The 26114-nt window shown below is 42.6% G+C and overlaps 1 protein-coding gene across 2 annotated transcripts in view; it reads right to left on the bottom strand.

Moving 5' to 3' along the window:
* LOC102461575 (netrin-4-like) overlaps nucleotides 1-26114 on the bottom strand; it is a 69668-nt gene that overhangs the window by 20227 nt on the left and 23327 nt on the right. For both annotated transcript variants that reach the window (XM_075938773.2, XM_089781225.1), the window contains exons 4-6: nucleotides 18760-19023; nucleotides 4554-4680; nucleotides 1703-1891 (exon numbers count right to left, since the gene is read on the bottom strand). In XM_075938773.2, coding sequence (XP_075794888.2) covers nucleotides 1703-1891; nucleotides 4554-4680; nucleotides 18760-19023 — 580 coding nt within the window. The remainder of the gene's footprint in view (nucleotides 1-1702; nucleotides 1892-4553; nucleotides 4681-18759; nucleotides 19024-26114) is intronic.

The following is a 26114-nucleotide window of genomic DNA, read 5'->3' as shown; positions in this document are numbered from 1 at the left end:
CCTATCAATTCCTTAGGTCATGATCCAGCAAACAGTTAAGCACTGAGTGTGACTTGAAGTGCGAGTGGCCCCAATGACTTCAGTCACGTGTGCTTACAGTCGTGCATGTGTGTAAGTGCTATGCTGAATTTGTACGGGATGGGAACAGTGGCAGGGAGCCTTCTACTGGCATTAACTACCTTGCTAAGAAACATGCTATTACTGTACTTATAATGCTGGCACTGTAAGAATGGTTTTGTTTGAGCAGGTTATATTTCTGCTTGTTAGACAGCTTCCTCCTGAAATGTTTTCCTATCTGCTTAGCAGAGTCCTGGCAAGATGTGCTGAGAAGATGGGAGCCAGACCAGACGAGAGTTGTAGGTAGGCTCAAGGTCTGATACCATCCTGGCAGTCTGTTCTAGCATGTCCTCACAGATAGGCTGTATTTTTAAATAATGTTTTCTCTTCTCTGCTACTCTCTAATGTTCAAGTATTATCTAACATTGCACACAGTGCTGGTTATTGCACTGTCACCTTGCTGTCAAATACATGAGTGTGTACACTGATTCTTTCTGGTGCTGTACAACTTGAAATCTAATCTACTAGAACAATAATTTATTCTCATTACAAATCTTTGCATATGATAAGTCCTCTCAGTGCAGAAATAAACTAGCAGAAAAATCCCTGGAAAGATGGTCAGCACTGAATACCACGGTGCATGCAGTGAGGGCTAAGAATCGCTGCCTCGTCCTCTGATCCAATGAGTTTTGTTGCAAGGTTAAGAAATCAAAAAGAAAGAATTGGGAGGAGACCGAGCTGGCTCAAATGGCCAATGAAAGCCTCAGAATCAGAAGGCATGTTGTGCACGGAAACTTCAAGCGCTATCGCAGGCCAGCTGGTCCCAGCAAAATGTGCATGTGTAACCCAAGTGTCTAGAGAAACCTGGGTCAAGGCTGTCAAAAGGACAGGAGAATGTCAGGAACAATGGCTGACAATGGGAGTGAACCCAGGTGGCAAAGAAGGCAGTTCTTCTGTGTTGAGGGCTGCTTGCACGGAAGTGGGGGAGGAATCATAATTACATAGGGGAGAGAACAAACTTCTTCCAGAGGCAAAGAAGGGGAAATATGGGGGAAGGGGGTGAAATGAGGGATTATTACATATAGCTACCTTCCTAAGGAATACTAGATGGGATAAATGGTGTGAGATGTGAAAGGGAGCTCAGAGGCTCAAGCTCCCTACCCATCCCCAATAGCCAATGTTCACCTTTGTCTATAGAGAGAACCCATGGCTCATTGGAGCCTCACAGCAGTTAGAAAACAGGCACACAGGTGTGCACACACTGTAGGGACAAATAAACCCAACTAAATAAAATGTGTGCCTCACTAGGATAGAAGCATTTTAAATGCAAACACAACTGGTGCAAACTCTCTAAAATGAAACGGCTTCAGAGAATTATTATTTCTTTTAAAATCAGATCATTTGATCATGATCCCACATTGAAATCAGAGTTTGGTGGCAGGGTCAGGAGGAAAGTGTCTTTGATCAGGAAATCAGAGCTGGGAAAGAAGGGTCAGAGGAAAGGATAATGGAGTTATGCTAAATTTCCACAGATATCTATAGATGCTATTAATGGGCTGGAAGGCTCAGCTCATTATGGAATGTGTAGACCTAAACAGCTTTCACAACCCAGTTGTCTGTACTGTATTTGGTTGGACAAACTTACGTTTGCAGACCTCTGGGGAAGACATAGGTTTTCCCAAATCTCTGTAAAATCCTGGTTTGCATCTTTGACACCGATGTCCTTCTGTGTTGTGTTTGCAGTTGTCACACACTCCACCGCTGTGTTTCCCAGATGACAGCCAAACACTCAGGTCGAAGTGGCAGCTATCAGCATGGTTGTGACAGCGACACTCTATTAGGAAGCAGAGAAAGGCATTTCTCACTCACTTTTATAAAGCACAGAGCCGAGAGTGTCCCTCACATGGCAGTTTCATTGCAATTAATTTAGGCCCAAATTAATTTATGCCAGACATTTTTCTTTTGCCTGCCTCTCTGGGTTTAGGTTAAAAAGAGAAATATTAAAAACAGAATGAGACTCCTAAAGCCAATTGTTGAGAACTGTGTAATTTAATCTAAGTATCTAAATTTAATTACAGATGGGTTGGACCAAAATCCCAGATCTGAACACTGCCTAACTTTGGGAAAATTAAGATCCAAATGTATATCTAAACTTTGTGGCTTGGACCATCTCTACTTTCAGTGCTGTCCTACTTATTTTCACTTAGAAGACTGAGCCCATTGGCCCCTACCAAATCTATCACTACTATGGCGAGTTGAAACTTTCCTATCAAAACTGTTTTGGGGCGGAAAATTGGGTTTGCAACTCATTTTTTAAAAGAGTCTTTAAAAAACACAAATGCCTGAAAATGGAAATATTTTGACCCAAACCTCAGAATTTTGATTTGCCTATGCTGCCACAGTGCCTGGTGAAAGTTGTAGTTCAGTTGAATCATGTCCCCAGGGACCGCCTTAAGGAGATGCAGAGCCTGGGCAGAAATGATGAATACATCACTTCCAGGACCCCTGGGCTAGCCAAGTGTGCTGGCCTGTTAAGCCCCCAAAGTACAGAGCCTGATGCGGTTGTCCCAATTTGCCATTCCCCAGGGATGGCTCTGTATATTCCCAGCTGGACTTCATCTTCCATAATGCACCATAGCTTTAAGACTCCCAGGATGCACCACTTCCTCTCAACAACAGGGGAAACCACAGACTTGCTGTTGCAGAGGGTAGGAGTGGGAAAGGGAGTAGTTGCCCCAGGGCTCAATGATTCAAAGGAACTCCAGGCCCTTTAAATCATTGCTGGAGTGCTACACCATGTCCTCTGGGAAGTGCTAAGGACTGGGGGGATGGGGCTGCACCATGCTCCAGGCAGCCCTGGACTGGCTCGCCCCTTCTGCCCGTGGCCTCACCCCTTCTGGGAGTGCAAAGCCAGCCTCCCCCATCTTGCTCAAGGGCCCATGATGCTGTTGGCTCTGCTGGGAAACCATGAAGCAATCCAACCAAGAAGCCCATCTTGTACAGAAGAAAGGGGACACGAGACACCTGAACTACAATCCCTATGAGGCACCGTGACGACATTTTGGAATCAAAATATTTCAATATTTAGTTGAAATATTTTGGTTTTGGACAAAATATTTCAGTTTTTGGCTGAAAGATTTCAGATTTTGATTTTTCACCATATGGTCAACGTTTTCCACAAAACCTCCCATGTTCCAACCAGTTCAAGGCACTCATAATTTTGCTTTTGCAATGCAACTATAATGACAAAAAGATAAAGACTCTTCAGGATTGTTTCAATTTGATCCTACTAAAATTAGTAATTGTTATAACAAACCTGCATCCATCATTAGTAAACTTGAAAGTCCACTTTATTTTCTTAAATTGATCAACTATGACTAGTCTGTTTTGCTCCAGTTAGAACTTCACATTTTGAAATGCTGTTGGCTTTTTTTTTCTCATCCAGTTTAGACTGTAAACTGTTTGGAGCAGCAATGCTATAGTTTATGTTTTGTAAAGCACTATGCACACCTTTAGTGTTAGATGAGGAAAAGTGGAGATAGACAGATCTGACCCAGAGTTGGATTCCTCCAAGTTTTTGGGGTTTTTAGATTCAGGGGTTTGGATGAGTCCACCATGGAGACATAGAGACAAGCCATTACATTCTGATTTCAAACCTTTCTGAGCCATAGGATACATCTACACTAGCCCCCTAGATCGAGTTACGGCTTTAAATAGGAACCCCGTTTTACTGCCGTGTGTAGACACGGGCAGTTACTTCGGACTAGTCAATTTCTAAAATGGTGACCGGCCGGGAACATGCAAATCAAGCGCGGGATATTAGCCTCCCTAGATCGATCTAGGGGGCTAGTGTAGAAGTACTCTAAGAGTGCTCAGAACTGGGGTTCTGCTTCAGACCACTACTTAAACAGGAGGTGACCTGTGAAATTTAAATCCAGATTCAAGTTTGGATTCTAATTGTCCCCACACAAATGCCCATGCTTGTTTGAATTGAAGGAATGGGAGAAGAGCTGGAAGTTGGTTCAAAACCATTTCTAGTTATTAATAAATACATAACATAATTCTATAATATAGAGTTGGAACCAGCTCAAATTCAGACATTCCTGAAAACTTGTTCCCATGCAAATGCCAAAGGCAGAGATCACTGAACTTTTCTTTTCTCCCCATTAAATTTATCTCCGTAAGCTTTCTTAGACAGCTAAAGCTCTGTAGAGACCTATGCTTGGGAATGGTGAAAGGAATGAGGGACTGTTTCTCTTTGAAGAGCAGAGTTCCATCTTGTATGTTCTATATTGCCATAGATCAAATAGACCAGCAACATTAAAAATACATTAATTGTAAGGATTTTCTAGCAGTTACCTAGCAATTCATTCTCCATCTGCTGCAAGTGCATCATAAATCCAAACTGGGTGAATTGTCTATTATAGACCCTTGCCTATTTGGACAGTGATTTATGTTCCTGAGACCCTGAATCATTAAGCTTCCCCCCTACTTACTTCTGCATTCATTGGGTGCCCCAGTTTTTCCATCTCCTGGCTTCCAAGGCTGGTCATTGTATAATGGTGCACACCTCTCACAGTGGTTCCCTGCTGTATTGTGTCTGCACACACACTTCCCATGGACCTGTCAGGGGAAGGAGAATACATTGAAGCAGCTGAAAGGATTAATGCAGCAGAGCACAGCACGGCCTTTGAGTGAGGAGGATTTCACTTGCACAGTTCCTTCTCGCAGCTCCCCCATACTCCCACAAAGCCTACACTGTCTAGAATTTCTCCACATGCAGCTTTATTGCTTGATGAATTTCCTAATAAAGTGGGTTTGCTCTCTGCCCTCCCGTAATGTTGGTGTCTAAAGATTCTAAATGGGTAATAGGGTGTGCCAGACATTTGATGTCCTCCCCTGGAATTATACCTGGCACTTAGAGAGAGCAGTATCGCAGATCTCAAAGTACTTTACAGAGGAAGGCAGTCAGTACCATTCTCCTCATTTAATCCATGGGGAAACTAAGGCACAGAGCAGGTTGGAATTTGCCCCAAATCACCAACAAAGCCAAGAACAGAAACTAGTTCTCCTGAATCCCAGTCCAGTGCTCTAGCCACTAGGTTATGCTGCTTAGGGTAATGGAGGCAAGGTAAAAAAGGGTGGGATGCTTCCTCCAGGAAGGCAATCCCGAGCAAAGATGAGACAAGGGAGGACGGATCTCCTGTCTTAATCCAAAAGCAGAGCTTGGTCAGAGGCTTAATTCTGAATGACTGAGCCAGTGAATGACTGAAGTCATGCCACACTGGCCACCTTTCAGGTGAAAAGAGCGATGACTTCAGACCCTCTAGAGCTTCTAGAGAAGCTACTGAAGATCCACTGCTGGTAGAACCAACAATAATTGATCCATCAGCAGCTAGAAGGGACAGAAGCAGGAAGATGCCAGTCAGAGCCCAGCAGGCTAGGTAAAAGGGGCTGGCTGCTTCCTAGGAAGCTTTGGCTGAAGCTGAGATGGGGAGGGGAGGAAGGTTCTCCACTGTCTTAATCAAAATGCCAAGCTTGGTCAGGTGCTTAACTTTGACTGTATCTTTTAGTGGCGCCTGGGAAAATATAGTTTTGTCTTACAGGGTTGAATTTAAAGCCCTAAGTTGCATATTGTCCAGGAAAGGGAGCTCGCTTTGCAAGTTAAGAACATAAGAATAGTCATATTAGGTCAGGCCAAAAGTCCATCTAGCCCCATACCCTGTCTTCCGATAGTGGCCAATGCCAGATGCTCCAGAGGGAATGAACAAAACAGGTAATCAGACAATGATAAACCCCATTGCCCAGTCCCAGCTTCTGCCAAACAGAGGCTAGGGAAACCATTCCTACCCATTCTGGCTAATAGCCACTGATGGACCTATCCGCCATGAATTTATCTAGTTCTTTTTTCAACCCTATTAACATCCTGGCCTTCACAACATCCTCTGGCAAGGAGTTCCACAGGTTGATTGTTCGTTGTATGAAGAAACACTTCTTTTTGTTTGTTTTAAACCTGTTGCCTATTAGTTTAATTTGGTGACCCCTGATTCTTCTGTTATGAGAACAAGTAAATAACTTTTCCTTATTTACTTTCTCCACATCAGCCATGATTTTATAGACCTCTGTCATATCCCCCTTAGTCATCTCTTTTCCAAGCTGATAAGTCCCAGTCTTATCAAACTCCAGTATGTATTACTTTAAAATTCATCTGCCATTTTGTTGCCCAGTCACCTGATTTTGTGAGATCCCTTTGAAGCTCTTCACAGTCTGCTTTGGACTGAACTATTCTAAGCTTTGCTAGTTCAAATAAACCCGTGTCAGATGGCAACAAAGCTCTCATTCTGGATGCTCAATTGGCAAAATCATTATGAGACTAGCATGTGAATATTAAAACCATGTATTAGCTTTGGGAGGCGTGAAGAGAAGAGCTTCTCTCAAATAAGAAATACTTGTGTAAGTGTTACAAGTAATCTCACAGTACAGGATCAGATAGTGGCGAATGCATAGAGGGAAGATTTTGCCCTCCGCTATTTAACAGGCCAGTAGTACAGTGGAACACCAGATAAGCAAGCAAAGAAGACAAAAAGCCTCTTGCCCTCCTCCCATTCCTGATTGTTGTTTAATGCACAATGTCTGGATGCATCCAAGAACTATTAATACCTCAGCACATGGGACTTCACAAATCTAGCTCCTTAAGAACTTTTGTGACACAAGGGTCTTTTAAAAATGGAGATTCAAGTTCTCTGCTTGCAGAGTGTTGCAAAAGCAGGAAGGGAATTACTCTAGGAAGAATGAATCTCCTTCAGGAAGTGCCTGATATTTAGCCTAGGAGGCAGGAGATGGAAAAGATAAGTTCAGAAGAGACAATCTGCTTTTCTACCAATCAGGCTAGTGGCTATCCATCAGTGACACGTACTTCTTGGGAAAAGGTCTGAACAGCAAGGCAGGCAAAGCCAGAAAGACAAGAATTTAAGACTCCCCTTCCTTCTTGCATACTGGCTTCCCTATAGCCTCATGGCCACAACTCTGGCCAGAGTTCTGGGAATTTGTTGAAATCAAGACTCTGATTTAATTTTTAATTGGAGCGTGAATCTAATGTTATCCTTTAACCTCACTGCTAATATTCGTTATGATTTTCTATAGCTTTTCCTGAACATCATAATTTATATTTGAATTTCTAGACTCCTACATCCCCCACCCTCGCCATTGTAGATAATTTGAGATTGAGAAGAATGCTAAAAATAATAGTTATCTTCACATTCTCTCCTATCCCAGCCCCATCTCCCTGCAGCAATTTGCTCCCTACTCCTCCAGTTTCTAATCCTCTCAGACCAGATATTTCATGTACCTAACAGAGGGGACAGGCTGCAGCTGATGCCATTGCTCCTCTACAGCCAGCTGGCAGATTGACCGCTGCGCAGAGCGGTTGGCTGCATCCTCACGGAAGACTGAACACAGACTCCAGGGTCTGTATTTTTCTCTCTGGACTCAGCACTAGTAAGCCTCAGGGAGATGTGATCTCGAACACATTATATGGTATCGGTCCAGACCAGAATGCAAGACAACCAGCCATGTCAAACCCCTAGTTCAGATTACAGAAGAGTCTGTTATGATCATTTAGTTTGACCTCGTGTGTGACAAAGGCCACAATATTACACCCCATGATTCCTGAACTGAACCCAGTAACGTACAGTTGAATAATACCATATTTATTAGAAAGACAATCTTAACTGCAAGTCCCCAAGTGATCACTGGAAGTTCTTTCATACTTTGCCCTATATCAAGTGTCATCCACACATATCGTTGTCATGAGCAGTTGAGAAAGAAAGAGAGTGACCCAATAGGTCTTTTCCTTCTTTAATTTCTCTGATTCTTTAATTCCTGAACACTAACCAAACATCTGATGTTAACAGACGTAAAACAATTAATAAACCACACTGGAAAAGAGAGAATTCTAAGTGGCTGGAACCATCCTGTAAAGCAGAATTTGCATACTGTCTCCAGTCAGTCCTATCTCATGCCTCATTCATTTGATTTTTCCCAGTCTGGTTGGGCTTTTATCTTTTTATCCTTTCAGTAATTGTTGTTGTTGTTGTTGTTTTTGCTGCTGCTCCTTGGCTGCTGTCAGTGTATTTCATTATTTTGCTACTGAATGAAGGTTAAGCTTGGAAGCCTTCCAGAACTGAGCAACTGTTGCTGATTCAGAGAAAATGTTTGTCTTCAGGCAGTGTATTCACTTTGTAGTGTTGCCAGAACATTTCTGGATGTAGCAGTTTGCAATCATGTCAGCAGCAAGTCACTTACAGACTTTTTAGGAAGGGACCCTTTATGGGTCCTGGGTGTCATGAGGAATAGTGAAACACTTATCTGCCTCAAACTGATCCCTGCTGTCCTTATGACCTCCCAGACTGAGAGGTGCAAGAATGCTCTTTGGGCCTACAAAGGGATTTTTGGCTATACTGGATAACTGTGATTTCTGATAATATCATCAGTATTTGACCCTTATAAACCTGTTCAATCCTTTTGTGTGGTCAAATGAAAAGACTATTTCAACTTTTTCAAGCATGCAAAGCCCTAGGGGACCAAATGGCAGAGGGGATTAGTTATGGATTGCAGGGCCTTCCATACTGAAGTCACCAATTCAAAGCCTGACACGGTTAGGAGAAACTGAAAGCTATTACCCGCTCATGTCATGTGCGGGTTTATGTGACATGAGTAAGTCGATGTGTCTGTATTACCCCTCTCATAACTATTACCCTTGTAGACATTCTCAGAGCAGAAGGAATGTCCAGCTCATCCCAAGCAGCTTCTGTAATACAGGACTGAGGGACACTGGAAGGCTAAGGAGTATATGGGAAGTTGGCAGTATGGCACCTAGTCTATGCATAATCAGAGGGGCTTCAGTCCCTAGAACTCAAGCTTTCCCCATATTCCAAATTCACCAAAGAATAACAGTGAAGAAAAACATTGTTTGTACGAGTTAGGTGAACAGGAACGTGGTTTGTACGAGTTAGGTGAATCCATAGACTGGCCAGATGGTCACCTTCTGAATAGTGACAAAGATATGATGCATGGATGCTGTGTGCAATCTCACAAAGAGACAACATTCATAAAGGTATGTCGTGGAGTAGGGCCTTTGAGGGTTTCAAGTCCCCAATCTGGCCTTTATCTGGTATCCTGTCTCCTGTGACAGCAAGTCAGGCCTGCTGGGGGATATTTAAGAGCTGTCTGTGGTTCTCTGTTGTCTAATACATCAAGTGTCAACTTCTTGTGTGTACATTCAAGCTCATGCATGACTCCACCCCAGCCAATATCTCAGTCAGGTTTCTTATCATTTTCTGTGTCAGTGCAGGCTTGACTTTTTTATGTCTTTGAGCAAAGCTGCCCTCTTCCCTCTTGCGTAGCAATGAGCATGTTGTCAGTGACTACCAAATAGTGTGGAAATAATAGCTCCTATGTCAACATAAAGCCTGAGGAACGTAGGACATGAAAATTACAGTACTTCTAAGATGCAGAAGGTGATCGGTTTCTAATGATTACCCCGCTAAATGGAGAGTGGGTATTTCAAGTGAGGAAGAGGAAGAAGACTCAGTATATTACTGGGTCAATGCAATAACCTGAAATTTTACCACAGTTCAAATCTTCTCAGATCAAATGGTAAAAATGAGTTTGGTGATCACAAATCACAAAAGCACCAAACACTTTGTCATGAGTGGCCAGCTCTGCTAGGTAGAGACCCAGGTAGGAATGTAAACAACTATATGAATTGTCAACTATCTGATAAGCTTATCAGATAGTAGAGTAGTGACTCAACAAGTCACTTCCCCCACTTGCTGCCTCAATCAGAGGCACCAGGTGGAGGGAGCAGAAGCCGGTGCTGGGGGACCCAGTATAAGCATGGGCTCACTGATTCCTGGCTTGCGCCCCATCCCAAGCGCCATGCTTGTGCTTTTTAAATGAATTAAGAATCAGCTATCCCAGTTCGCATCTGGTCCCCCCCAGCTGCACTTCAGCCTGACGGGTCTTAATACAATTAAAAGGCAGATCTGCAGCAGGGTTAGCTCCTGAGGCTGGGAGCTAACCTCACTGCGGCTCCACGGTTTTCCCCACTTATCGACTAATCGACTAGTCAATGGAAATTAATTAAACTCAATTTAACATCACTAGACCCAGAACTGGGTTTCAGGAGAAAAGAGAAATGGTTGAAGTCATACCAAAAGTACATTAGCAGAAATCTTTGGATTCCCCACATAGACATAGTGGGTTAGCACCAGGGAGCACTGCCATAGCTACGTAATGGAGAAGTTTGAACACAATCTGTTCACACCGGTGAGCCAAATTTTCATGTCATTTATTCTAGTGTGCAAATCTGAAGTAACTCCGCTTACTATACGGAGTTACTTGGGATTTACAGTAATTAGTCCAATATACGTGGCTATAAATTCCTTCCTTTATCGCATTTTACAGAACTCGGTTAATATTAACTATTGATAATGAGAAACAAACAGTAAAGTATAGTCTGGGTGATATTGTTATTTTTAGCTGGCAAATGAGGCAGAGTGCAGGGAGTGGATATTTACATGTACAAAAAAAAACTGTGATGACCCTGAGATTTGTTAGAGTATCAGTGGCTTGGATCAAATCTAATTCTGGACAGCTTGTATCAAAAGGAAACCAAATAAACATCCTCTGAAATTTGCTGTACTTGGATCTTTGGAGAGATGGTGGCCTTAAATGGTGTTTGATAGTTTTAAACAGAGCTGATCATTTCTTTTTTTCCCCCTCCCTAATTTTTACAATGAAAAAAAAAAACCACCCAAAAACCCTGAGGGCAATATAAGGAACATTAAACCATTTTACCAGCCCTAAGTGTATTTACAAGAACTTCCAATCAAAGGTCTCTACTGGCAGGATTAGTGTGGTTCCTTCACAGAAGATGAAAGTAACTCAAAGCCGCAATTAAGTGATTAAAATTACAACAACAAAAAGCTCCCAACCAGTAATTAACTAGTTAAGCAATAAAACGAAACTACTTTTGAATGATTTACTCTTCATTCTTAACTATTATATTTAACAAAAGGCTGTGTTTAAAAGTTAATAAAGTCTCAGATCAGAAGTTTATAATCCCACCACACAAAACAGTTTAAAGTCAAAGAAGTGGAATAGAAATGTTGCTTCCTACAAAAATGGTATGTGTATGTTGTGTGTTTGAAGCAATTTAACACCCTTCCTGAATAGATAAGTTTCCTGATTCAGAGCCTTAATCATTAGTAAAAGAGATTTCCAAGATATTAGTAAGAGTAATTTAGCTCTACGTGTGTTTCTTGGCAGAGGGATGTTGGAAAGAATATTTTACTTGGATTTATAATCCTAGACTACACACTCACTAGATGATAACATGGTCACCAACAAGTTTATTATGTTTGTTGCTATGCTGTTCACCACAGCCACCCAAAATGTCATACTGACAGCCTGTGTGAAACTAAGATCCTTCTGCTTCCAAAGCATAGATCCCTATTTCAGGTAATGGAGAATCTCCATTAGATGTTTGTGATCCATGACCCCAAGCTGAATAGTTCTGATTCTAACCAACAGTGGGTAGCAAACACAGAGAGAGGCAGTACATGACCATATATTTTCAGGGTATTGTGAATGCTATCAATATGGGCAAAGCTAAAAGAGATGTGGCCAACAGCCCCTGCTTTCATCCAGAGCTCAACAGTATAGCAGATACATTCCAAAAATTAGGGCTGTGTTAATGACTCTGGATAAAAAAAGAGATCTGAACCTTTTCCCTAAATGCAAACCCAAACATAGGTGATTCTAAAAAGCTTGATTAATTATTTTTCATTTTTAAGTACCTCTACAATTGTAGCTTGAAGTTATTCTAGCCCATCTGGGGGCAGAACATAGAAAAATCCTCTAAGGGACACCTTGAACTCAGTTGTAGAGAGCCAAGAAACTCTGAAGAAGATACTTTGAAGAAGAACTCTATTGTATCATTATTTGATCTGAAATGAACCTCTATGAGACATGTCCACCATGAGTACTGAATAGGCATCCTTTTTAGGGCTGCTGGATATACTAGCCAGGTATAAGTCCATAAGAAATTCATACCAGGATAAATGCACTTTCCAGATTTGGATGGTTTCCAGTCCCAGAGTTAAAGAATATTTGAACCTGGGGTTTAGGGTTTTCCCTTAATAAAGATGAGACTGTTTGGAACATTCTGGCCTGAATCTCAAAACAATGCCAAAGTTTAGGGATGCTGAGTTTTGATTCAGGCCCTATTTCTGGTCCCAGGAAACAGCAGAGATTTAACTTAATATAGGAATGTTTCTCTCAGGCTACACGAGACAACAGCAACAACAAAAACTTGAGCCAAGTTCCAGAAGCCCTTACTCAGATTTTACTCAGTAATTACTTAGGCAAAATGCCCATTGACTTGAGTGGGAATTTTGCCCGAGAAAGAAATTCTGGATTTGGCTTTTTAGATGGGTCTGAACACTCATCTTTTGCCTTTGTTTAGATAATTTTATGGGAACTTGACTGTCATTCAGGGTATGTCTACACTGCAGTAAACACATAGAGCTGGTCTATGCCAGCTGCCTTGTGCTCGTGAGGCTTGGATTACCGGGCTGTTTAACTGCAGTGTAGACATTTGGACTTGGGCCCTGTGAGTCCAAGTCAGTTGACACAGCATCCAGAGGTGTGGAACCGCAATGTAGACTTACCCACAAAGCCACAGTTTTGAAGTCAATTCTCATCTGTGGCTCACAGGTGCCATGTTGCATGGACCCTCTGCTCTACCACAGGGTTTCTAAGAAAATCCAAGTGTACCTATCTGTGATGTTAGCTTCTTTCTCAGACAGTATCTGAAGCTCAGCCATCTTTCTTCATCCAGTGCTTCACCAGGGAATCCTAGAAAAACCTTGTGTCTAACAGGACTAGCAAAGAAGTCAAGGTTACAGTGTTCTTTACATGTAATCCATGAAACTTAAGCAAACTACTTCTTTTTACATAGCCTCTGTTATCTCTTCCTGTTCTTTCAGATAGGAAGTGTCAGACCCTGGAGTCCTAACTCAGTCCTTATTCAAGCAAAACAGTTGGGAGACCTGGCCCTAGAACTCATTCTGAGGTGGCCTATTTTACATCAACATTCGGACAATAGTCACCTAATGGAGGCTAATTTTTTTTACCAGCAAAAACTGCTCTTTGAATTGCCATCTTCTACAGACAGCAGTTCCTGGCATTACAGAACTTTGGAAGTCACAAAGTCTGGCACAACTTGGATCCAACAGGGACTGTGGAAACTTAGGTGCAGGATTATCAGTAGAACAGCACAAGGTATTTTGTCAGGAGATAATATTTGCAAGAGGGATGACAGCCAAGCTACCGAGCAAAGTGCTGTAGAAAAACAAGTTTTACCTCATGTAACCCTTGTTTCAACTCTCTCTTACTCCAAACAAGAAACTGCAGATAGGATCAGATCCTCTTCCCATTCAAATCAATAGGAAAATTCCCTTTGGCTGCAATTGTGTAGGATCAGGCCCACAAAGAGTACATTTTTTCTTTGTAAACAAGGCAATAAAGAAGAGGAACTGATGTCTGAAGCAATTCATGTGAATTTCCTGGCAATGAGGGCACCAAAAACAAATAAAATACCCTCAACACTTATTGTCAGCCAGTGGTTCTGCAGTGAGTTTTATAAATAATTTTTTTTGGATACACAGTGACCTTCCTTTGTCCCATCTTTATTATTGTTTCATTTGCACTAAAAAAAAATTGTGAAATATTTGACAAATGGACTGGAAGCTTGTCTAGAAGCCGTTCACTGTGTGTGCCCTCTGTTTGTGCTCCAAGCTCCTTTGTGTGTTCTAGATATATGCTAGGGGAAAGACTGGGCTTAGCTACCATGTGTTAGCTAACTGCAACCTAAACTAGACCGCTGTTCCCAGTGCCGTACAGCAAGACCCTCAGACCATTGCAGCAGAAATTCTTGTACCGCCTACAAAAACAATATGGGGGTATTATCCACTCTGTCCAGCAATGAAAAAAGACCAGAGACACACACATGCCTAGTCAGGACTTTCATTCCTTTCTAAATTGATGCCAATGTCCCGTGCTTACAACAAAACACTCCTGTCATTTTCATAGCATCACCCAGATTCAGTAAGTTCTAGTGCCTTCATTGACATGCATGTGTAGGGAGAACCAGATGATATAGCCCATGCAGATCTGAAAGAAGAATTCCACCTTTTGAGTGTAAATCTATGGATACTCCAAGATGATGCATAAGTCATGTTTCATATCTTTGCAGCATCTGCCAAATGACTTGGGGGTAAAAGAGGAGAAAGGGAAAACAAGAAAAAGGGTCATTGTTACTGCAAGAGCAGGAAAAGCTCTTAATGGGCTCTTTGCTCATAGATTTCCTGGCCATCATTTTTTCTCCTTTTTACTGTTTCTGCACTGAAATATAAGAATGCTCAAAAGAGCTGGATCAAGGCTTTTCACCTAGTTTTGTGCCCTGCCCATTTGACTAAGGAGGGAATATATAGGAATTTTGTACACAGAAATATGAGTGTAGCTTTAGAGAAGATGCTAAATGTAACCTAGGAAATATCAGCTACTCCCAGACAAAAATACCAATGAAATAATCTGAAACTCCCTCCTCCTCTCCCCCAAAGAAAACCCAGCATGGAGATGAATAGTTTATTTGAGATGCTTGTGTGCTTTGCATTTCCTAGAAGTACCATGTATTAAATAATTGAAGCATTAAAAAGATTTAATATTCTTAAATCTCAAGATGCCCATTTATTACCTTCTTTATTAGTATGTTCTATAAAACATCTTCTGCCACATGATGGGCACTGTGCCTCAGGAGAATTGATACAGGGATCTTGAAGCCCTACCTCAGATCTTATTAAGTCTTTATCCAGAGAAAACCCTCAGTGTTGTTTCAGAGTGAGCACTAGGATACATCCTCCTTGTTGTCCTGCGGTATGAGTCACTCGTGAAATCTATTTCATCAAAACTATTTCACCTTCTGCCCTATGAAATAATTTGATGGCACAAAACCCAAGTTCCATTGAGAGTAATGGAAAAAACAAGAAGAGACACCCAGTCATAGTTTACAATGACTGTGCCAACAACACGCACAATAGTGTTTTCCCTTTTAATGGGCAGTGTTTCTTCTTCTACCAGCTGTATTCAATTTAATGTGTTACTCATCTATTCTATTTCACCACTTGCATATTTAACAACTTGCTGTAGAACATGTGTTCTTTAAGCAGTGTTTTTTTCTACACGGTTACATATTAAATGGGTCCACATTTACAGTGGGTGGATAACATCACCCAATCCTAGAGTACATACGATGATAATTTTATACGACGGCTGGTAGTGATTCAGAAAATAAAATCTTTTAAATATTGTGAAATGTAGATGAATTTTATTAATCATACATCATCTAAAATTCTAAAACTAGAAAACTTCAAAGATCCTTAGGAATATCCATTCCAAAATTTAAAAACTACCATTATAACACAAGCACTATATACCTACATAGATGGGACATTAGTTGTGGAATGGGGTTTCTTGAGTCTATAAAGGTACCATGAATAAAGCATTAATGGCTGGATATGTCTTCAGATCTCATTATAGAGACAGAAAGCCATGGTGCTATTGACTTGAGTTGCTGTTCTTGGTTAAATGGCTTGAATTCTTGGCCTGCTGGGATATACCTTTTGTGATATCCTTAGATAACACACTACATTTGATTAACATAATTCTCCCATGATTGTTATTATGGTTACTCCATACAATATGTATTGAGGAATCGGTGTTTAGAAAATAATTGGTAATGGTGCATTATTGGTAGGGCAGTACGAATAGGAGCATTTGAACACCCCACCTATCTTTAAGGCTTCTATGCAGGGACACAGTCTCATTCAGGAAAGCATTAGAGCACATACATCCGTGTAAGTATGTGCTTTCCTAAATCAAAGCCTGGAATTTTATTCCAAAGAGACTGCTGAAGATTATATTACATTATTCCTTGTTCCGCTAATTAGCATTTTACTGAAAACAATGGCAAATGGTATCATAACTGCTATATTTGAACTGGAGTCACATGCAGCTGCCTGTACCTGGCATGTATAATGGCAGTGAAAAGGTTTGGAGTTTGAATGTTGTCCCTTCATAAAATGTAAAAAGTTTCTGTGAATTAGGATAGTGTCAGTTAAGGGGCACATGGAACCTTTGCAGGGAATTCAGCCTTATCACCGTTCAAGAGTGAACTTATGGCGTGTACAGCGGATCCTTTTTTATCTTTACTTGTCTTAAGTTGGGTGCAGCGGGAAAGAGAATTACCTTTGTACCCTGAACCTTGCTCTACAAGTATGTAAAGTAACAAAAAAAATCTTATCAGACACTTTGTAAATTTGCACTCATTCTTTTTTTTTTTAAAGGATTAATTATAAACCTTATCTCAAGCAGATTCAAATATATCACAAGAGAATAATTCTCAAGCTCCTTGCAGACCTGGCTTCTTTCTAGGAAGAGGCAAGCCTGGGTTGGAGACCACCTGCATTTCTGTTGAGATTTCCATTTCCTCCCTAGTCCATTTTCCAAAAAATAGCAGGGATGCCAGGCCTGATTTTTCAGTCACTGAATGCCCACAGATCCCATTGACTGAAGCTGACAATTGAAATGCTCAGCATCAATACCAATAGTTTATTCATATGGGTGCACATGGGTGCGTGTGTATGCAGAAGGAGAAGAAATCCCTCCAGATTAAAACTTGTGACAGTGTCAGCACTAGAGCAAATTGTTGGTGTAAGTGCCTAAAAAAACAGCCAGGCAGATATTAAAATTAAAACGCGATCGGAGTTTATTTCAAGGAAACACTTTTGAGGGCCACATTTTGCTTCACAATTGTGCCCAGAAAACATGCATGCACATCAGTAACTGCACTGGTAAAAGTATTAGAGGGGTATCTGACGAAGGTGGTTTTTGCCCACAAAAGCTTATGCTCCAACACTTCTGTTAGTCTATAAGGTGCCACAGCACTCCTAGCCGCTTTTGCACTGGCAAAAACACTGCTTTTTCTTTTAATCTTTTCCACCTTTTTGTGTTTCTTTCATAGAGAACTAGCAGGTGAGGCCAGTCATTGACTGGGCAAAGTCATTTTGCATAGAATTACACTTATAGGAAAGTTCAAGAAATTAAATATATGTAAGAGAATTTTTGATTAATGTGCTTGCAAAAGAAAAGTAAAAGAACAGTTTTAAATTTGTAGGCTTTCAACTTCAAACATTATTCATTTTATTGAATAATTACCTTACATAGAAAATTTGAATCAGAAACTCGTGAAGCTTTCACTATTCTTTCCATAACTAAATTTGAATTATTTTGTGATTTGTAACTGTAAAAATTTCCTTTGCATTAAAATGACAGTTGAATAGGTAACTTGATTTTAATTTAGTTAGCAAATATTTTTTAGGAACTCTAATCATAATAGTCATGATTTTTTTCCAATGAAAAACAAAAATAATTATTTAAACCTTTCACCCAGCATATTTCAGTGCAAAAAGTAGAGCATTCAGCTAATTTAAATGGCAGGATTGTTTATGCAAAATTTGTTATCTGTAGGTAATTGAAAAGTATGACTTTATTTTGCACAAACAAGTCCACAAACAACCAAACTCTTAAAAATATATAATAGATATTTTCTACTAGAGTCACAAATGAGTAACAAACTATTTGTACATAAGTCCATTAGATATCAAGACAAAGATTAGATTGCGTTGCATGGGTCAAGCTAAGACCTTTCAAGAAAACCAACAGAAAATTAACTATTTTGCAGTTAGTCAAGAGGAGGAATTACAAGATCTATGATGCCTCTTTCTTCTTGTCCTGGTATCTACAGTCAAACTTTGCAGTGCCTACTCAAGTAAACTTTTCTTTGAAAACAATAAAAGTTTTCAACAGTTATGAATTTGGTGGTAGGACTCTATAATTAAACCACTCACACAATCTCCCTCTCCCACCATTAATACTTAGCCTCTGACTGAACCAACAAAACCCAGGAAGTTAAGAGTCAAAAGCTAAAATCATAACTAATGTAACTGCTCATGCCTAGCAAATTCAAGAGTCTCCAGTGGTGGGGAGCTCATCTACCATATGCATTTGAATACAGAAGAAAATAAAAATGGATTTTCAAGCAATACTTTTCATGTGCTAGCTTGTGATAAATGAGATTCATTGCATTGTTTAAAGAGAGATTTCCTTACATGATTTAAGAGAGATCTGGATTTTGACATTCCAGAATTTCATTGGCAACATTTGAGTCCAAGTTTTTGGTTTATCTCCCTGTTGAGATACGAGAAGGTGTATAATATCAACCACCATATTTTGATATGGATCCCAATCCCGATTCCAAACCTCACCACAAAGTGTAGATATATTCAGATCCAAGTTTTTGTTTCAGGCCCATCTCTAGCATAGATCATTTTTGGCACAGCTGTTAGTGCTATACCCCTTCCACACTGATAATCAGGTTTGGGTTTCATTGATGTAGATTATCAGCGGTACCCTATTTTAAACTGGTTTTGGGAAGAGTTTTATGGAGAAGTTTCTGTTTGACTCGGGAAGTACAAACAAATACAAACTGAAGTAAACTAGTGCATTTCAAGAACTTACCATGTTCTCTGTGTTCCCTGTCCCATTGGCAAGTTGGCATTCTTCTGCATGCCCATTACAGAAGCAACTTCCCCGGACAATCAGATCATAGATGGCATAGTGGGCAAACCTCTGGGGTTTCTCTAGCAACCCCAAGTTCTGGCAGGGACACTCCTGTCTTTTTAATAAAAGGAGACGCAGGTTGGTAAGTTTCAGGAGGTCTTGGGCTTCAGGACCATATGGATCTTCAATCTTGTTGTTTGGCGTTAAGGCACGATAGATTACCTAGGAGGCAAACAGAAAACATATGGCTGATGAGATGTAGCACCACTGTATACGTGCAGTCCAGACAAACAGGATGCTCAGGAAAGAATAATAGTCACCATTTCAGAAGACTCCTCACAGCCTTAGTCACTGTGAACAGGTATAAGGCACCTTGTGGTGACAGATTGTGACAACTCAGAGGAATACTAGTGATGTAAATATAATATTGTCCACTTTGCTACTCCATCTTCCACCTGAGCATCTGAAAGCATTTTGAGAAAAAACGTTCAGCTTCCCATTACCCCTGCAAGGTCGATAGTCTCACCATTCTCAAGTAGGATAAACTGAACCACAGGGAGGTGAGGTGATCTGCTCAAAGTCATACAATCAGTCTGTGATAAAGCTGAAAATAGAATCGAGGAGTCATGAGTCAGTCCCTGAAACCAATGACCAGGAAACACAGCCTGCCACACCGCCGTTAAGCATTAGGACAAGCAGATCATTTTAAAGGCCGAGTCAAAGTATTAAAGTGGGGAGGAGGGAGGAAAGATAATCTGCAGCATTCAAATGGTGAGATCCAGGAATAAAGGCGTCCTATGGCTTCTGGACATTAAAAGCAGGGTTATTGTTTGTTTGAAGTTTCCATGATGCTAAAGAATGCTGTTCATGTTAAAAATTACACAATCCCAAAGAAGAAATAGTTCTTTTCTTGGTATCAAGGCTCTGAGTTTGTGTTTCACTAAAGCTGCAGAAATATGTCCTATTTTATCTTAGATTCCACTTTGACTCTTCCTTTCAGGGTCTTTTTTTATTGTGAGGGTGGCGGGGGGTGGAGATAGAGGGGTGACAGTGAATTAAAGAGCTGGCTGCATTAATTCCCAGGCTTAGATTCCCTTTATAGATGTGTGTCTCATTTGAGAGCTCTTTTCTCCTCTGGCTGCATTTTGCCATCAGAACAGAGGTACTTGCCCTCGGGGTCCTTTGGCCCTGCTTTATGAGCAGTGACAGTCTCTGTCTGGCTAACTCTATTAGTCAAGTGAAAGCTTTGTTTCCATAGGGATTCCCTCTCTCTCTCTCTCAGGATTTTTTTTTTTTAGTGGATAGACAAGTTTAAATACTTGCTGTGTGCAAAATATTTCTTCCATTTCTTTTTCATTTGCAGGGGCCAGAAAAGAACTGGTGATTGGTGCTTAATAACTCTGTTGTGTGATGATGGCACAGGGAGATGATCCCCTTGAAAATAACAGTCAGTTTCCTGACTCAGTAGCAGACCTACACCTGACAGTTACGCTGCAGGGCCAGCAGCACATTTTATGCCTGTACACAGCACAGTCTATTTTATAACTTCCTTTCTTTTAATTCTCTTCTTTTATTCTGTGGAGCCACCCACAAAGCTGCAAATGGCAGTGTGTGTTCAGACCAGAGATGCCTACATTCCTTTTTTCAATGGAGCTATGGGCAGATTGCCCAGCCTATGCAACCCAGGTACCCACATTCCCCTGATCCAGGGAGCCATGATAAAGTAGCCTAGTCCTTCCTGCCCAGATGTCCACATTCCCCTGATCAGTGGAACCATAAGCAAAAGACCCATTCTCTTTGGTCCAGGGGCCCAACATTCCCCTGATCAATGGAGCCGTAGGTCAATGACCAAATCTCTTTAGAACAGGATGCTATATTTGCTTCTCAACAGACCCATGGGCAAACGACCTAGTCCGACTGATCCGAAGAGCCACACATTTTTATACTGATAGAACCATGTGGGAATTATCTGGTGTCTTCGCTCCTAGTTGCCTTCCTCAGTTACACCATGTGCAAACATAACCAATCTGCTAAATCTGTGTTCTCCATTCTTCATATGTACCATCAAGCCACTAGGATACCTGAGGGACCACAAGCATGAGAAAAAATATTTTAGTGACATCTTGCACTGTGACATGTCATATAAGGACAGCTGATTGGCATGGATTTAAGAGCTGAGAGATCTGGATTCTGGTCCCAGCTCTGCCACTGACCCCCTATACAGCCATAGGCAAATTTCTTAATCTCTCTGTACCTCAGATTCCTGATCTGTAAAATGGGGAATCATAATACAGAGCTACATCACAGGGTAGATTGTGAGGTTTAATTCATTAATGTTTGCGCAAAGATTTGGGAACTTTGGCAGAAAGGTGCTATAGAATAGCAGTATCTATGCTATTATATATCTTGGATCATAGATAAATTGGAGGGAAATAGAAGTGCATTGGCATATGCTAGCAATAAACAGGCCCTGTGTAGTGTAATATGAGAAATCTTTTATATATTAGTGTAAGCCACATTTTTCAGATAGTGATTAGTAATTTAGGTATCCAATTAATGGCCCATCTTTGCCAGCTATCAATAGGAAACTTATGTAACAATGAGTTCTTTAGTCTGAGAGAGTGGCTGCAGAGTGCTAAGCTCTCAGTATTTCTGTCTGCTGTCATGAAGATGTTTTGCATTTCCTCTCTTAACTTGCCAGCTTGGAAAATACTCAGATTCCTTGTGGGTTTATTCTTTGGCAAATATTTTCCTTCAGGGCCTTGCATTCCTTCAGGGCAGTTAATTTGACATTTCCAAATCCTCTCAAAGCTCCAAGTATCTACCCATCAGCAGGGATGTTAATAGTTTTGGAAATCCCATCGAGACCATGGGCATCCATTTTATGGAACAGCAATATTCCGTGCCATTTGAGACCAGGGCCAGATTAATAGGGGGGCTAGCTGAGCAGCTACCTGGGGCGCCAACCTATGGAGGGCGCCTGATGGCAGCTGTAAGGGGCGTCATGCGCCCAGCCGCGTGGCACCCCTTAGAGCTGTCATCAGACGCCGTGTGCCCGGGGCCGGGGGCCGCGAGGTGCCCTTTAGAGCTGCAATCAGGTGCCGCATGCCCAATTGCAGCTGTAAGGTGTGCAGCGCAGCCGGGGGCAGAGCCACGCATGCATTGCATGCCCGCTGCCTGGGGCACAGGAATGGCTCGAGCTGACCCTGTTTGAGAGACAAGAGTTTACTTACATGATTCATTCATGATGTACTTCTGCTTTTTAGGATAAGCTCAATGGTGAGATTGGAGATGCCTGTTTCTCCCAAAGAAAGATTTTTACAATATTAACACCTAATTAACACAAGTGAACTCATTTGTATCTTATTCCCAGGTCCAGCAATCACGGGCTCCTTGCTAGCCTGCACTATTATAAGACTCACTGAAATTGAAGGTCTGTCCACATTAGGAAAATTTGCACCAGCATAGCTAACAGGCATGTTGCTCTGATGCAAAGTGGAATTTGAACTGTCATGAGTTATTCTGCAGTCAGTCAAAGAAGTACAAGTCTTGTTTTGCACTGGTCCAGTATGTCATTAAGGGTTTGCATTAGGGATGTTAAATATTGGTTAATTGAATAGTCGATTAAGCTCATGAATTCTTATTGGTTACTTGACTATTCTATAGTCCCCAGGGGCAGGGCTGGCAGCCAATGCACTCTGGCCCCACTCCTGAGAAGCTCCCTGCCTTCTGATAGAGAGGTAGCAGTGTGGGATGTCAGCTGAGAGTTGGTCCATGAGAGGAGCCAGTTTAAAAAACAGCTCATCTCATGGACCGGCTGCCTTTCACCCTGTGCTGCTGCCTCTGATACAGTGTGGGGTGGAAGCAGTGTGGGATGGCAGCAGCCCCTGTCTAGGGGAGGTCTGAGCTCCTGGACCTGGTACGAGCCAGGACTGAGCCGGGCTGCCTGCCCGTCAGCTCCTAATACACTTTAAATGCAGAGCCATAGCAAGCTAGGACTGAACCGGGCTGCTGGCCAGCCAGCTAAAAAATGTACTGCTGGGGGGAGGGGTGGAAATGCATTTAGTCTATAGCATTAACCTATAAGCTTTTCTTATTGTTTAATCGACTATCCTATTACATCATCCCTAGTTTGCATAAGTATCTGGTGTAAGTCACATCAGTTCATGTTCCATTTAGCACTGGTGGCTCACACCTACATTACAATTTGAATCAGTTTAGCTATGCCAATGCAAATTTTTCTAGTGTACAAAAAGCCAGAATTTCAAATTCTTTGATCAATTACATTCCCAGGAGTAACCATGGTCCTTAAAACACCAGAGAGAAAATCTTCCAGACACAAATGATTGTATAGTGTAAATACTATTTCTCTGTGGCTTATTATTTTTATTGTGGCCCTGCTTACATTTTATTATTATTTTCTCATTAGCTAATCAACTTTTATATATATTACAGTGAAAAAGCAGTGGACATAATTTAAAATTTGAAATGTATCCAGTATGTCTGATATCCTATATGATATATGCTTCCAGAAATCATTTATTAAAAAATACAACAGTGTACTAAAATGTTTTTGCTAAAAATAGGATAAAATTGTATTTGTTTGTTTTCATTTCATAGGAAAGAATGAAGCCTTAGTTAGAAGACAAAAAATTCCAGTGATTGTATATATTGCTAACATGCTATATGTAGCTTATTTGTGACTTAGGTAGGAAGACATTAAAGTAATTTCAATTAGTTACTCATTTTATACTGTGCTAGCCGATGTACCCAGTGTTGTTCAGGTCTTTAAATGAAGTAATTTTTGCGGGGAAAAATAAATGAAAACTATACATGCTTTATTTCAATTATTATATTTTTCAAGAAAGAAGGAGAATGAAGTTCAGGTGTGAGGAGGGGCAGAGGGTGGGTGGCTTAGGGCAGAAGATTGGAATGTGTGGGGGGGCTCAGGGCAGGTGTAGATGGTGCAGAAGTTAAGGCAGGTAGGAAATGCAGAACTCAGGGCAGGACGCTGGGAGATGGAGGAGGTGCTTACCGGTGCGTCTCATGGCAGCTGCTCCAGTGGCGACTCCTCCCAGGGCACTGGGGCAGCGCTCCCCTGCCAGCGGGCCTCCCCAAGTTCTCTTCCCCCATGCGGCCTGCAGGCTGTCTGGGCAGGCCAGACTAGATTCTGGGGGCTGCCCAATCAGCAGCGCCCCCTGCAGCTTGCAGGCTGTTTGGGGGGAAATCCAAGATCTGCCCCCTTTCAGTGCCCTTTCCCACAACCTGCAGGCTGTCTGGGGGGAGCCAAGGTTCTGGGGGGAGTCTGCCTCTAGCCTCCAGGGCCGCCTGCTCCATGGCCGGCAAGCTATTTGGGCAGGTGAAGTTCCTGAGCCTGCCCCTGGACTGCAGCACCCCACCCCCACAGCCTGCAGGCTGTCCGAGCAGTGAGCCAGGCTCTGGGAGTTGCCACTTCCTGCAGTGGCTCTCCCCCACCTCCATGGCCTGCAGGCTGCTGGTGGAGGGAAGGTTCCAGGGACTGCCCCTGGACTCCAGCACATCTCCCTGCAGCCTACAGGCTATCTGAGAGGGCAGTTTGGGGAGGGGGAGCTTCCTCCAGCTTGCAGGGCCTCCCCCACAATGTGCAGGCTGTTGAGGTGGGGGCAAGGCACTGGGGGCTGCCCCCAGCCTCCAGCTGCCTCTGCCAGCCTGCATGCTGTTGGGGAGGGGGGGGCAGACAAGGTTCTGGGGGGATGTTTCCCCCCTCCTGTGGCCCCCCTGTAGGCTGTTGATGGAGTCAGGCTCCAGGGGGCTGCTTCCTCCGCCAGTGCTCCCCTCCTGTGGCCTGCAGGCTATTGGGGGCACAAGGCTCCAGGAGCTGACCCTGGCCTCCAGCGGCACCTCTGTGGACTGCAGGCTGTCTGGGAAGGGGGCTGGTTCCGGGGCCTGCCCTTCCCTCCAGTTGTACCCCCTCCAGCAGCCCTCCTGCAGGCTGTCAGGGGGAGGGAAAGCACTGTGGGTTGCCCCTTCCTCCAGCGTCCCGTCCCCACAGCCAGTAGACTCTCCACAGGGGGCCAGGTTCTGGGGGCTGCCCCCACTCCAGCATCCCCACATGGCCTGCAGGCTCTCCATGGCGGGAGTGGGGGGGCGGGCAGGCTCCAGGTTTGGGGCAGGGGATTGCTTACCTGTTCTGGAATAAGGATGTTAAATATCGGTTAATTTACTAGTCGATGGAATGTCCATCGACTACTTGACTAGTTGATAGACACTTCCACATTCCTCCTATGAAATGTACAAGAGCCCCCGCCGAGGCAGCATTTCAAAGGTGCAGCGCCACTCAGCTGAGCCCAGGATCAGCTGTGTGGTGCTGCCACTTTGAAGTATCCCCTCTTCCCCCCTTTGCTGCCTCTATCTGATAAAGGCAGCAAGGGCGGGGGGGATGAAATCGACTAGTAGACTCAACTATCCAATAAGCATTTGCGTATCGGATAGTCAGTTAGTCGTCTAGTCCTTAACATCCTTAGTCTGTAGGCAGGCAAGAAGGCAGAAACCTAGCCCTGCTAGTCACTCACTTGGTGCTGCAGCTGCCCCCAGTGGCCACTCTCAGTATCACATCCCTCCTCTGTGCCCTTCCCCTCGCTATCCCCTCCCTTTCCATGTTATGGAAAACATTCCCATTCCTGGCATAACCAAACCCCGACCTTGGTTTAAGTTAGAGTAAGAGGAAGCTGTATACCCAATTTGGTGGTCCTAGCTCTTACAGTTTGGGAGGATTTCTTGAACAAACAGACACACAGACAGACTCGGAGGGTGTGTCTAGACTACATGCCTCTGTTGCCAGAGGCATGTAAAACTACCCGACATAGTCAATGAAGCTGGGATTTAAATATCCCCGGCTTCATTACAATAAAAATGGCCGCTGCGCTGTGCCGACTCAGCTGATCGTCGGCACAGCACGGCACTCAAGACACGTATTGGTCGACAGGGGAAGCCTTTGTCAACCGCTCCTGTAAACCTCGTTTCACGAGGCATGAGGGAGCGGTCAACAAAGGTGTTCCCTGTCGACCAATACGTGTCTTGACTGCCATGCTGTGCCGACGATCAGCTGAGCCGGCACAGCGCGGTGGCCATTTTTATTTTAATGAAGCCGGGACTATTTAAATCCCAGCTTCATTGACTATGTCGGGTAATCTAATTTACATGCCTCTGGCGACAGACAGACACACTCAATAGATAGATGGATGGATGAACTACCAAAGAAAAAAAAAGAGGCAAGATGTTCTTGTGGCTAAAGAACTGTCTGAGGAGATTGGGGTTTTATTCAAAACCCTGCC

Source organism: Pelodiscus sinensis, chromosome 11 (genome assembly GCF_052426305.1).
Source record: "Pelodiscus sinensis isolate ZL-2025 chromosome 11, ASM5242630v1, whole genome shotgun sequence".
In the NCBI taxonomy this organism is placed as follows: domain Eukaryota; kingdom Metazoa; phylum Chordata; order Testudines; family Trionychidae; genus Pelodiscus; species Pelodiscus sinensis.
This window is presented reverse-complemented; position numbering and strand designations above follow the sequence as displayed.